Genomic DNA, 14,667 nt, shown 5'->3' with positions numbered 1-14,667 from the left:
TTGTAGATTAAAAGGTTGATTTTAATTTTGGTAAAAACTTTCCTTTTAATTATATTCATGATTTAAAAGAAAGTTTAAAAATTAAAAATTCTCTTTTATTAGTTTCTACAAAAGATTAAGAAAAGATTTAATATCTTTCCTTATTTGTAGATTGAAAGGAGATTTTAATTTTTAGAGATAACTTTCCTTTTTGGAAATTATCCACATGTTTAAAAGAAAGATTTTAATTTATAAAATTTCTTTTTATTAACCAATCATGAAGGGATTTAAATTATTGGAGAAATTTTTATAAATTTCTAGAAACAAATTAGGAAGTTTTAATTTTGTTTTAATTAAAACTCTCCTTGTTTTGGGGAGAAGAGTGGCCATTATAATTTGAAAAAGAAAATTATTTTAATTAAATAAATTTTCCTTTTCAATGGCAAAAGAATTAAGGAAGTTTTTATTAAATTTTCCTTATTTGCCAAGATCAAGGATTATAAAAGAGGGGGTAGAGGAGGCTTCAAGGCTAACGACTCTATTCTATTTTTCCTCTCTTTTCTCCTTGGGTGTGGCCGGCCCTTTCTTTCCTCTCCTCTCCTTTGTGTGGCCGAAACCTTCTCATGGTGGAGATAGCTTTGGTGGCCGGATCTAAGAAGGAGAAGAAGGAGAGAAAAGAAGCCTCTTTTCTAGCATCCCTTGGAGCATGGTGGTGGTGGCCGAACCTCTTCATCCTAGGAGAAGTTTTGATGGCCGAAACTTGTAAGGAAGAAGAAGGTGCTTGGTGGTTCTCATCTCGGAAGATCGTTGCCCACACAACGTCCGAGGTTAGAAGAGGAATACGGTAGAAGATCAAGAGGTCTTTCTAAAAGGTATAACTAGTCATTTTTTTTCCGCATCATACTAGTTATTTTTGGAAATAATACCAAATACAAGAGGCTTACGATTCTAGTATTTCGAATATGTTTTTCGATGATGTGTTCTTTTGTTTTATTTTTCCTTGTGATTTGATTGTTCTTTTCGGTTAACCTAAAGTTATTTTAGGAAATTAAATATTAGCTTTCCATAAAAGGTTTTGTCTAGTCGGTGGTGGTTGCTCCCATATCCAAGAAGGTCATGTGCCTCGCCACGTCAGTACTGGGAACCAATTATGGAAATTAATATTTAATGGAATTAATAACTTAAGGTGATTTGGGTCGAACGTGTTAAGTTCCGCAGGAGATCCAAGTCAAAACCTAAAAGAACAAATAGATTAAGTTTTGGATCAAACGTGTTAAGTTCCGCAGGCGATCCAAAATTTAATTTAAAATAACACATGGTAGCTAGGAAAAGATTCAGACCTTTGTACAAAATTTTTGTACAGTGGAACCTCTAGGTTTTGTCGGCAGATCATAGGTTCGAGTGAGGCGTAAGGCGTCCTCCTCATCGAACCGACTTTCCATGGTAGAATACCAAAGACCAGGAGCACCGCCGGTCGACTGTGAGGTACTGGTCATGGTATAAGGCCAGGGATGGACGCGCGATGGAAGGGAGGAGAAATAAAACAGGAAAAGAATGTGGGATGATGAAAGAAATAGCTAATAGAGAGAAAAAAGGAAAGGCAGCAAGGAAAAGGAATCCTTACGGGCAAAGAAGATGATCGAAGGGAGTTGTAGAGTCGTCGGAGAGCTGAAACGCAAGGTCGCCGGAGAAAAAAGGAACAGAGGGATGGCTGGAGACGATGAGGTCGAAATGCGGCGAAGAGCAGGGGTCGGGAGCTTTATAAGGGCGGTCGCGATCAATTTCCACCGTCCGATCTAGGTCGTCGATAACGAGGTCATCATCCAGCCATTCATTTCAAACGGCGGCTGTCCCATCGGATGTGATGCCACCGCCATACCCTGATAAGAGAAAGGTAGCCACGTGTCAGCAAGTTACGGGTTAACGCACGTGGTTGACAGAAGCTTCGGCATAAATTCCAAGGCACGGGCAAGATATAGCCGAACGGCTGAACATCCATTAACTCGTCCGAGCGGACTAAGGTATCGATCGTCACTCGATCAGATCGGCAGCCTAGTCAGTCGGACTTCGCCTCCTTCGACTAGACTTGAAGGGGAGGCAAGTGATCCGGTGTTCAAGGCAGGGGACCCCATTACGAGGGGTCCACGCCACGTGGAGGTCAAAGGGCCAGGGGGGCCCGTCGGAGAAGGCCGAGCCGATCGGACTCATGAGGAAAGGGTAGGCCGATCGGCCGACCAATTAACATCTGATAGTAAAAGGTGCCCTGATTAGGGTCGGGGTTCCGACGCTCAGTTTAAACAATGGCTAAGAGCCGAGCGGAAGGCCTAAGAGAAGGCGGGACGTGAGGGGCGCGCCGCCCGGCCGACTCAGGGAATGAGGACCGCCCGGACGACGCTCTTCGTCCAGCCGGCCGGACGGACATCCTGGCCGGTGGTGGGTAAATAGGGATAGGAACATCTTCTGACAGCCGTTAAGTCCTATGGCTAGGCCATACTCCAAGTCTGACAACGAGGTGTTCTGTTGTCCCATCGAAGACGTGATTAAACTGTAGCAGTATGGCGTCAGGTAAGCTTTCTGACAGACACATACCGAAGTATGGGCTGCGGACATGCATGTGCTTCAGTGGACGCACAGGGACCCTTCCACCGTTCTATATAACGAGCCTCATACTTCGCCGGAGGTACGCATGGGCCCGACTTCTGTGCAGGTTCGCCGGAGCTTCGTGCCTCCAGTCGAAGATCCACGTCAGCAATCGGAGAGCGCCTCGTGCCCAGCGTCCGTTGAGTCAGCGTTTGGACAGGATCATATATATATAGGGAGAGTCCGTTATAACAACTTGCTGCTCGGGGTTCTTAAGCGTGTTCCTTATGTTGCACTACTATATGGGTCTAACACACCCTTATCAAATTCAATTTATGAGTCTGAGACACTAAGTCACATGTATTCATGCATTATATTACATATGCAATGTGTGTGCGTGATAACTAATATAATTTAAAAATAGAGTAGATATCTGCATACTACAATATCCAAAAAATAATCAATGGGTATATATAGAATTGAATATTTAGATCTAATATTGGATAATGTTAATCCCTTTATATTCTCTTTCATTCATATATCAATTTTTTCATGGCATGTCGAAAAATATTACCAGAGATTAGCGCTATTAAGTTAGGGAAATTGCTTCCCCCATCCGACAACACCCCTCTTACATTCTATTTTAAATGACCTTTATACCCCTCTTTATTTTAATTACTTGTATTTTTTAAGTTTATTTAATTTTTATTTAGTTTAATTTTTTAATCAATTTTGTTTATTATTTTTTCATCAATTATTTTTTATTTTATATAATTTTTAACATATATCAGAATCTCTCCTTTTAAATTACCTTCCTAATTCGACACTTTACTTTATATATATATATATATATATATATATATATATCTTTTTTTTCAGTTTTATTTAATTTTTATTTTCTTTTATTTTTTATTAGTTTTTAATAAGTTTTATTTGTTATTTTTCCCATCCATTTTTTATATTTTATTTAATTTTTTGTACATATCAAAACCTCCTGTTCATTTTAAATTACCTCTCCTCAAACCCTTGACAACTCTTGACATATATCTGAACTTTCCTCTCTTTTTAAATTACCCCTAACCTTTCCCTCCCTTTAAATTACCCTATCTAACCCTTAACACGTATCAAAATCTCTCTTTTCTTTAAATTACCATCCTCCAACTTTTAATATATGACACATGTCAGAATCTCTCACTTCTTTTGAATTACCCTCTCTCCAACCCTCAACACATGTCAAAATATCCATTCTTTTAAATTACCCTCATCAAACCCTTGACATATGTCAGAATCTCTCCTCCCTTTAAATTACCCATCCTCCAACACTTGACACATGTCAAAACACTCCTCTCCCTTTAAACTACCCCCTCTAACCCTTGACACATGTCAAAACCTCTCCTCCTTTTAAATTACTTCCTTCTAACTCTTGACACATGTCAAAATCTCTCTTCCCTTTAAATTACCTCCTTTCAACCCTTGACACATGTTAGAACTTCTCACTCTCTTTAAATTATCCACCGTTCAATCCTTGGCACGTGTCAGAACCTCTCATTCCTTTAAATTACCCCCCTTTCAACTATTGACACGTGTCAAAATTTCTCTTCCCTTTAAATTACCCCCCTTTTAACCCTTGACACATGTTAGAACTTCTCACTCTTGTCAGAACATCTCCTTCCCTTAAATTACCAACCCTTCAACTCTTGACACATGTCAGAACCTCCCCCTTTAAATCCTTCTCTCATACTTCATTTTCAGTCACTCTTCAGTCACATCTCCCACCACTGTTATCTCCCTCTCAGCCTCTCCTTTTCTCTTCCTAGAAGAAGAAAATTATAGATGACTATTTGGGTTTATTTTCAGATAGTTGGTCAATTGAGAATGATGTTCCTAGTAGAGAGAGTATTTTCAACAACAATCGTGATTATACAACCAAATTTACCACAATTAAGTTAGTTATTATCGTCGTTTTATATATATTCGTTATTTATTTTATAAGTAGAGAAATTATGTTAAATTGGATAATGTCATACTTATACATCTTTGCTATATTTTTTTATATAGATATTTGAAAATAGAAAAAATATGATAAATTGGGCGAAGACAGTTGGTCTGAAGAATAATATTGTGATGGTTATTAAAAATTCTACTAATTTAAAAGATGGCAAGTTGTCAAAGTGTCATCTTATGTGTAAAAGAGATGAAAAGTACAAATCACCACAATGTCTAGTTGATGGGCAATCCTTAAAAAAAAATATTGGACTAAAAAATGTGAACGCTCATTTGAACTGAAGGTATATCAATACCTCCAAATGGTGTGATATAGGGTTTAAGGGTTGCTTGTGGTTTTTATAATCATCAATCAGCAGAATATATTGATGGTCATGAGTACCTATATAGGTTAAAACCAATAAAGAAAAATTTTGTGCTCGACATGCTAATAGCACCACACCTCATGAAAATCTTAGTAGTTTGAAGGAAAGAGACCCGTCAAACACTACGGGGATTAAAAACATTTACAATACCAATTTCACAAATAAATCCGCTAAACGGGACGACTTAAATTCTATTTAGTATGTCTTGGAGCAATTAATCAAGAAAGAATACTTCCATAATTACCATACAAACCCAGACACCAATAAAATCATAGATATTCTTTGGGTTCATCCCAAAAGTCTAGAATTGTCTGTCAACTTTTCATCTGTGTTGATCATTGTTGTCACATACAAGACCAATGAGTATTGGATACCACTATTGGAGGTTGTGGGTATCACATCCATAATACAAACTTATTCAATTATATTTGTATATCCTAGTAATGAGATGACAGATCAACTAACATGGGCATTACGTACCTTAAAGAAGTGGATGGTTGAAAATGAGACATTGTTGCCATTGATGTTTATTTCAGATCGGGATTTGACACTTATTAATGTCATTGAAATATGTTTTCCCAATGCACGTCACATCCTTCGTATTTGACACATAAACCAATGTGAAATGATCAGAAATACACCCTTATGCTTGGTCTGGAGTGACAATATTTTTATGCGTCATGACACTCACTTATTAATTTATTGACACGGTGGTCTTACCAGCAGAAGTGGGATGCCATGTGTGAGTAGTATCAATGTTTCGAGGGTGTTCTAAATTACCTTTGGGAGACATAGTTACACTCTTACAAAGAGCGGTTTGTTTCAGCATGAGTTGATACATGTATGCACCTCGGAGCAATTCAATTAAAATGTATAGCCACATTATAGCTTTATTATTTCAATTTTGTTCATTATTATACTATTTCAATTTTTTCATTATTAAAAACACAACGTATTTTTTTATTACAGGGCAGAGTCTGCACATGCAAGGTTGAAGTTATATTTGAGAGATACCATATCATCCCTACAAACATCTTTTAAAAAAATACATAAAATGTTCAGAATTCAGTTCGGGGATATTAAGAAGTCGTTCGAGAGATCTCCCAACATTCCACGCCATCAACATTTTTATTATGACATTTTTAGTCAAATAAGATGTCGGATTTCATTAGAGGCAATGAAGTTAATTTTTGGTCGACTAAAATGCATTAAGGAAGCATCTCACTAGCTAGCCGACAGATGCAACTTTTCTATCAAAATTGTATATGGATTGTCATACGAGCACGATGTTGCACACTACCATTACTTTTTCATTTTAATTCCACTACAAAATATCAATGCTCATTGGAGGAGATTGTCTATGCAAGTACATTGATTTAATGACGAGGAAGCATGACCTAATAGGACATCCCACGTTGTTGAGATATTAGATGAGATGAATCCAAATATGTGAGAGCTTATGATAGACAAGTTTTTTGATATGATTGATCCATCTCAAAGTACAATTCGAGCCCTTCGTACAACACATAACATAGAGGTCGACCTATAGGTAGAGACGAACAAAGTAGACTTCTCATATCTTCTTTTGCAGATGCATCCACTTCAAGATCTAGGGTCTCTCAACCGACTGCAACATCTTGAGGGAGAGGAAGACATGGAAGGGGGTCGAATGTTCGCAATACTCAAACGACCCATGATCACTCTCCGGTTCCATCCATCAATGATACTTATATTGAGAAATTACTTGTGCCTCTGCAATGTTATATTTCTCACACTATTGACGTTCAACTTGATAGTCATTGTGGATTCAGAGCAATAGCTGTGGATGGACTCTATGCCTTTGGAAATTATCATTGTATCAAGGTACAATCTTGTACTGCATACATTTGGTGAGAATATTGGGAGTTATTTTACTCACTTGGCATTAAGAACTCCTCCAGTTCTAAACCAAGAGCGTCGAAAAATAACTATTGCCATGTTGATAATCACTTCGTGCAAGTTTTCTTACATCCTTATTATCACGTACCACCTATTCCAATGTGGCGGTGACAACATTCATCGTACGAAGTTAAAGAATGAGCCACTCGTTATAGAACATGTGTTCATTTGTAGTATGAAGTAATATGTACACCATCAAATGTGTTGGGAGCAGAATTTGGAGGCAATATTGATTAAAACTTCTATTTTTATATATTTTATGTTTTTTTTGTATTATTACATATACTTTTTATATGAAAAAAATATTTGTATTTGTTCGTAAATTATAAATATGTTTATTATTAATTGTTAGTATTTTTATCAGTTTTATATATATATAATTTTTATTTTGATTCATATTATTATATTTTTTAAATTTGTATAAATAATAACTCCTAAAATCTAGGGTTTAAACAAAAGATTACACACATATAATAAAAAAAATATTATTCAAAAAGAATAAAATTGATAAAAAAAAATAAAAAAATTTGTTAAAAAAATAAAATTAATAAAAAAATAAAACTAAAAAAAACATAAAAGGTATAAACGTAAAGGAGGGGAGGAGAGTGTCTGAGGGTGCAAAAAGCGTAAAGTTAGAGGATGTGTACTTATAGTTATTTTTAGAAAATAAACGGACGAGTATTTTATTTTTATTTTTTTTTAAAGGTTTTGGGCCGTCCGGACGTCCGATCTGGTGGCTATTGTTAACGGCATAAACCCACCACTTCCACTAACCTCTATCTCGTTAATGGGCGTTTGCCACGTGCGGTTCCACCATCATGGACCTCAGGTCCGTTAGGGTTCTGTTTTCGCTCTGGCTCGCAACCCGCGCGGCTGTACCCAAAATATTGGCGCGCATCGACGAATTCGAAAATGGAAGGATAAAAACTTATCGCGCTCGATCTTTCTTTGCCTTCTCCGTGGCAGCCAATTGACGCCTTCGGCTCGCTCCTCCTTTGCGGTGTGCGTTCGGATTTTTGGATCTCAGGATTTGATTTCTCGTATAACACTGGTGAGTGGTATCTCCGCTACGTTTCTTCGCTTTATTCCATTCCCCCCTTTCGATTTCTTTGTCGATAAATGCCAGCTTTAACAGGTAGTTTCGAGCTTTTGATCCTTGGTCGCAGGTGAGGCAGACTGGGTTTGCGCTAACGCTCTTTCTTATTGTAAGCCTCTCAATGATTTCTCTCTTTAAGATTACATCTTAAACAGTTGCACTACTATTGTTATTTGTCTCTGTTTGTTCGATTCAAGTATTTCGTGGTTCATAAAATTGGAGCACTTGCTGTCGAATAGGAAAATGTCTCTCAGTCTTATTTAATTGTATTGAATTTTCTGCATATTATGTTTGATGTTTGTTAGTTAGGTGCAGTTTCATGCATGGCCGGATTGGTATTGATCGTATATACTGGCCAATGATTTGCATATAGAACAGATAGACGGATTGGTATTGATTGTATGTAGAACAGATAGACGGATGCATATGGTGTTATTATTTACAAAATAATTCGCATAAAGTAATATTCATACGAATACAAAATTCATATTCTCTTTTAAGTTTTTAAAACTTACCAATAAACAAAGCATGTAGTACTTAGATTTGGCAATGTTTTTCTAGTGCAATCTACTAAGTTTGTTGTGTTAAATAACTATCTTTAATTGTAAGCTAACTGAGGATTAATTCAATATGTTTCTCTCTGCCCGAATATGGCCATCTTTGATGCAGTGATGTGTTGATTTACGTGATCATTATATTTACTTTATGAAACAGATCTTGAAATCTATATATTTACATACTTGAGCTTGATGAAGAAGCCATTGTAATGTAATTATTTTGCATATATTGATTTCTCTTTTCTTTCCTTTCTTTATGAAAGCAATGATGTGATGAAACATTATTATGTTTCTTATTTATAGGCAAAGAGAGGACCCATATGTGTATAACATCTATTATTTCCATGCATCCATCATGCATCAGTTATAATAACTTATTATTATTTACATCTATTACAAAAAATAATAATAATTATATATATGAGTTATATTTGATTAGTAACTTCAACTGCATGAAGTTACTTTAGTTTTAATTTATTTTATTTTGATTTTAAGGCAGATCATTTGTTAGATAACATTAATTATCTAATATTCTCCCACTTGGCCTAAAAAATGGATAAATTAAAACTTAAAGCATTAATATGATGCATTATAACTTTAAGTATCCAAAAAAACTTATCCTTTTAAAACATCATAATCACCTTAGAATAATAGAACACTAAATGAGGTTTATAGCGGTTGTACATTATACAACATACTTCCTTCTATATACCACAAACATCAGCATTCTATCATATTAGGCCGATAAATGAACATATAATTTCATAATGGTCCACAATAATGTTTCTAGGCAATTCATGTTATAACATAGTATTATGCACATTATAACTAGAAACTATATATCAGAAACACATAAATGAGCTCAGAGTGTCAACTTAATAAATCATTCAAAGAACAACTAAAACCCATTCGATGTACATGTTCCTTAAATATTTTTGGTTGTAAACCTTTAGTTAATAGATTTGCAATCATGAGATCCGTCCTAGTATAATCAATAGACACTTTTTGTTTTTGAACTTCTTCTTTAATGACAAAATATTTTAATTCCATGTAATTGGCACCTCTTGAGTATTTATTATTTTTTGAGAAGAATATTGTTGTAGAATTATCACAATAAATTTTCAACGGCTTGACAATATTGTCGACAATTCCAAGTTTTGAAATAAAATTCTGCAACCATAATGCATGGATTGTGGCTTCAAAATATTCCACAAACTTTGCTTTTATTGTGGATAAGGCAATGACAAATTGTTTAGCACTTTTCCATGATACTGCTCCTTCTCCAAGAAGAAATAAATAACCAAAAGTGGACTTTCTACTGTTGATGCATCCGTCAAAATCTGAATTTGAGTAACCAACCACTTCCAAGTGATTAGTTTTTTTTGTTCACAAGCATGTAATTCTTAGTGCCTTGAAGATACCTTAAAACTCTCTTAACAATTTTCCAATGATTAATTCTAGGATTACTTTGATATCTTCTGAGCATGCCAATCGTAAAACTAATATTTGGTCTTGTACAGGTTTGTACATACATTAGACTTCCTACAATAGAAGCATATGGAATTGAATCCATTTGTTTTCGTTCTATATCATTCTTTGGACATTGCATAAAACTAACTTTGTCCCCTTTCTAAATTGGAGAAATTCCAACAGAATATTTTTTCATATTAAATCTCTCTAGAATTCTTTCAATATAAGCTTTTGAGATAATCCCAACAGTCCTTGTGATCTATCACGAAATATTTCAATTTCGATCATGTAGGATGCTTCGCCCATATCTTTCATTTCAAAATTCTTAGAGAGAAAGTCTTGTCATATGCAACATGTCCAAATCATTAGTAGCAAGCAAAATATCATCAACATATAAGATTAAAAATATAATTTTGCTCCCATTGATCTTTCGGTATATGCATTGATCAACAACATTTTCTTCAAAACCAAAAGATGTAATGGTATTATTAAACTTAATATACCATTGTTTGGAAGCTTGTTTAAGTTCATATATTGATTTCTTATGTTTACACATTAGATGACCTTTTCCTTCAATTAAAAAATCTTCAGGTTGGTCCATATATACTTTTTCAAGATTTCCATTCAGAAAGGCTATTTTCACATCTATCTGGTGTAACTTTAAATCATAATGAGCCACCAGTGCCATGATAATACGTAATGAGTCTTTCTTTGAGACAGGTGAAAATGTCTCTTTATAATCAATGCCATCTTGTTAAGTGTATCCTTTAGCAATAAGTCTAGCTTTATATTGTTCAATATTACCATTTGAGTCGTGCTTGGTCTTAAAGACCCATTTGCATCCAACTCGTATGGAACCTTCTAACAATTCAATGATATCCCAAACATTATTTTCATACATGGATTGCAATTCTTCTTTCATTGCATTGATCCATAAGATACAATCCACATATAAACCAAGATCAATAAAATCTAAATTTTGTAGAATATCATTTTTTACCAATCTTTCTAATAAGTCTTGAATTCTTATATAAATTAAAACAAGCTTTTCTAAAATTAAAACCAAAACCACAAACATCAAGTTTTGAAAGAGAAATAAGGTTCCTTGAAATTGAAGGTACATAAAGAGTTTGTAATAAGTCTAAATGATAGCCAGTATCTAAGACCAAACGATAAATCCCTATGCTTTCAATTGGAGCCTTCATACGATTTCCCATATATAGGAAATTTTCAGTTTGATTTATAGTTTGGATTGTAAGGAATCCTTGCATTATATTAGATACATGAATCAAGCCTTGCGTTTAGGGCAATCTTTCTGATAGTGTTCTTTTTTACAGAAATGACATTTATCATTATTATGTTCCTTCTTACTAGCCTTAACATTTCACTTTTCCTTAATAGTGTTATAGTTAATTTGAAAAGCACCATATTCAGGAGGCAATGAGTTCAGAATAAATTGAACCAAGCAGTCATCCACAACCATTCCTAAAGTTTTTAATTTTGTTGCAATATTAATCATCTTAATGGTATGCTCTTACATATTACACGACCCATGAAACTTTATGGTCGCGAGTTGTGCCATTAATGTATCAGCGAGTGACTTATTAGCAGAACAAAAAGGTTCTTCCACAAACTTCAAATGTTCCTTTGCATCTTCTGTTTGTGGAGTGGTAGTCTTAATATTGTTTGCGATAGTCATTCATATAAACATAAGGCTTAATCTGTTAGACCGTTCCCGTGCTTTATATTTGGACTTTTCTTCTTCACTCCTTGAATCAGTAATAATATTGGGTTTTTTCCTTTAGTAGTGCCAAGTCAAGATCCAATACATCTAAATGAAAATTGACCTGCTCACTCCATTTAGAGAAGTTCAAACCATTAAACACAGTAATAGAAGAAGCTTGCAAATGACGAGAAATTGCAAATAAGATATACAGATTCAGATAAAACATTAGAACATATTATAATATACCTTTAGGCTAATATTACAATATATTATCAAAAACATTAAATGCCTTCTAACATACTATGACTTTTTACCAAAAGGAGTGGTCATGTTTCCTTATTTACCAAAAGAAATACTCTAGTTTTAAAACTACCAAAAAGAGCACCAAAAACAACGTTATTCTCTTCCTACCCCTCCCGTCAACCTCCTAAATCCCACGCTGTGTATGCGAAGATAATCTCACAAATTCTCTTAAGAGCAATGATTTTGATAATTAGATCCATTTTTGATAAATGGACTGGTATTAGATTATGTTTTAGAACATATTCACCAGTTGATCCTGATTAAGCAACTGATGCTGAAGCATTGGTTATATAGGAAGGTTATACCTACTGCCTTGTCTTCATTTGGTAATGTAGTAATTTTAGTTTGTTCAGTTATTCTGCTTGATTTTAGTTTTAACCACTGTAAGTTTGTGTTGCTGCTACGAATAGACACAAATCACGGTTGACTTTATTCTTTGTTGATATTTGTACCTATTCCAAATCCTTACTATAATCTTCTATATTATAAATTCGTTATAGAACTACTTGCTTATCATTTGTGATCATTCTATTTGCTTCTATGTACTCGTTTTAATACTATCCTCTTCCAAATCTATAGGAATCACTGGAATCAGTGGTGAAGCATACTTATATTTCTAAGTTAGATTTGCATTCTATCACTTGTAAGCCATGGCGTTCAAGCAAAAACAGAAAGTGAAAGTGAAGACAAATAAAAACAAGTACCTAAAACCTGGTGCACTTGCACAAATGCGTTCCAACAAGATGTCAAACAAGTTGTGTACTGACATAGGAAAGAAGAGGATTGTACTGGAGACAGAGATGGCGAAGATTAATCTACTTACTCTGGCTGATGTTATTCAAAGTGATGTGCTAATGACCTCTCCAAACAGAGTTCTATCTCAGTCAATGATAACCGAAGTTAAACTGCGAAAACTTCCAGCAACACCTAAAACACCACAAAGTGTTGAGTTTGAAAGCAAATCAAGGCTTGAATCTCTTCCTATGGATATCCTGGTATGTGGCCAGTGAGAGTGTTTTTTCTATCACTTGTTATACTTTGATGCAGAAGTTTATGTTTTTGATTTCATTAGTAATCACATTTTTTTAAACACCCTTTTCCCTTTTTTTCCGATGAAGATCAAAATCCTTTGCCACTTGCATCATGATCAACTAAGAGCTGTTTTCCATGTTTCCCAGCGAATTCGAGCTGCGGTAAGTGTGCTATTGTTATTTTTTAAATTTTGTTCTCATTGGCTGCCGCAGAGTGACAATTGAGAGACAAATATTAAATATTCATGTTGAGTAGTCCCATTTGATGTAGGAGCTGTACATTACTTTAGGTAATAATGATTTATTCACGTGTTATGAAGCTTCTTATGCTTGATCCTTGTGACAAGTAATAAATAGCATTTTTTTTTTTGAGAATTTAATTCTTAATCATGAGCTTTTTTTCTATGTGATTTCATCACAATATACCTGTTTTTTTATGAATAAGCAAGATTTAACTTCGGAAGTAGTTAATCGCCATATTCACATTTCTTCAGTGGTACCATTCAATATACATGTAAGCTGACTGTCTTGCTCTTTACCTAAAGTTTTTATGTTTCTTGTGTTAATTTTTATAACTTCTGAAATATGTAGTTTAGACTTATATCGTATTAAATTGACCAAATATTGAGATGTGTCCTAGAAAAGAAACTATTAATGAGTTACATTACATTCCTTAATTGTTTATCAATGTCCAAAAATTTAACTTCACCATGCTACTGGTTCTTAACTCTCAAAACTGGATCCAAGGTCATTGACCAAAAGTTTCTAATCATCATTTATTCATCTCTTTCGCGTTACTTGTGCTCCATTCACCAGGTTATTGCAGCCAGACAGTATCACTTCAACTACACAACTCCAGACAGGTCACGGCAGGAAATGCTTAACGCCAAGACTCCAGTGCCAACTGAACATTGGCCCTTCGCAAAGTACTTCTTTTTGAACGCACATCTTCCAGTTCTACCATTCAACATGCTCGTCATTTTAACCCTACCCTGTGCATTTGCAGCAAGGCTGAAGGGAAAAGAATTTGGGGATCCATCCCACATACACCAAAAGCTCCAAAGCATGGTGGCCCACGATCTCGCCTTCACCTGCTGGACATAAAGCAGATTGCAGCTGTTCTATTCCCAGAGTCCACATTACCTCAACCAAACATAGCGCCACCAGGCTTGCCAAAGCCTGTTCTCGAGCCTGTATCTTCTACAAGGGTTCTGTTCTGCGAGGATGAGCTCTGTCAGGCAGTGGCCCAGAATAAGCTTCGTTGAAGTTGCATGATTCATGTTCATGTCTTTTTTGTTTTTTTTGGTTATAGGTCCTTCACATGTTATGTATATTTTCTTCACACATAGAGTGCAGATAGTGAGGCCCTCTGAAAAAAATAATGTAATACCAATTGTTGTATATGGACCCTATCAATTTGTTCGGATGGACCTTTTTTGATTTGATCGGTGTCAATTTGTAATCAATTTCAGTGCTATTTTTGGCTTGCGACGGTCAAGAGGTGGGGTTGGTTAACCTGTGCCCCTCGTTGGCATAAACTCAGGTTAGAAATTATTTTAAAATAATATTAATAAATTAAATAATATATAAAAAAATAAAGAATATCAAATTGCAGAAA

General features: G+C 35.0%; 1 protein-coding gene across 1 annotated transcript; it reads left to right on the top strand.

Moving 5' to 3' along the window:
• The first annotated feature begins 7,682 nt into the window (after positions 1-7,682).
• On the top strand, positions 7,683-14,484 carry LOC121993797 (F-box protein At4g35930-like). Its single transcript, XM_042548105.1, has 6 exons — positions 7,683-7,917; positions 8,002-8,071; positions 12,598-13,013; positions 13,137-13,211; positions 13,866-13,975; positions 14,056-14,484. Exons 3-6 carry the CDS (start codon positions 12,669-12,671, stop codon positions 14,312-14,314), a joined length of 789 nt encoding a protein of 262 aa, XP_042404039.1. The 5' UTR covers positions 7,683-7,917; positions 8,002-8,071; positions 12,598-12,668; the 3' UTR covers positions 14,315-14,484.
• The last annotated feature ends 183 nt before the right edge of the window (positions 14,485-14,667 follow it).

This window comes from Zingiber officinale, chromosome 6A (assembly GCF_018446385.1).
Source record: "Zingiber officinale cultivar Zhangliang chromosome 6A, Zo_v1.1, whole genome shotgun sequence".
Taxonomy (NCBI): Eukaryota; Viridiplantae; Streptophyta; class Magnoliopsida; order Zingiberales; family Zingiberaceae; genus Zingiber; species Zingiber officinale.
Note: the sequence above shows the minus strand (reverse complement) of the source record. Positions and strands in the feature narration are given on the sequence as shown.

Excerpts from the sequence above, each read along its gene's own strand:
- LOC121993797 (XM_042548105.1), top strand. The coding sequence starts at position 12,669 with ATGGCGTTCAAGCAAAAACAGAAAGTGAAAGTGAAGACAAATAAAAAC. Across the intron at positions 13,014-13,136 it reads CTCTTCCTATGGATATCCTG|ATCAAAATCCTTTGCCACTT; the intron begins GTATGTGGCCAG and ends TTTCCGATGAAG. Across the intron at positions 13,212-13,865 it reads CCCAGCGAATTCGAGCTGCG|GTTATTGCAGCCAGACAGTA; the intron begins GTAAGTGTGCTA and ends TCCATTCACCAG.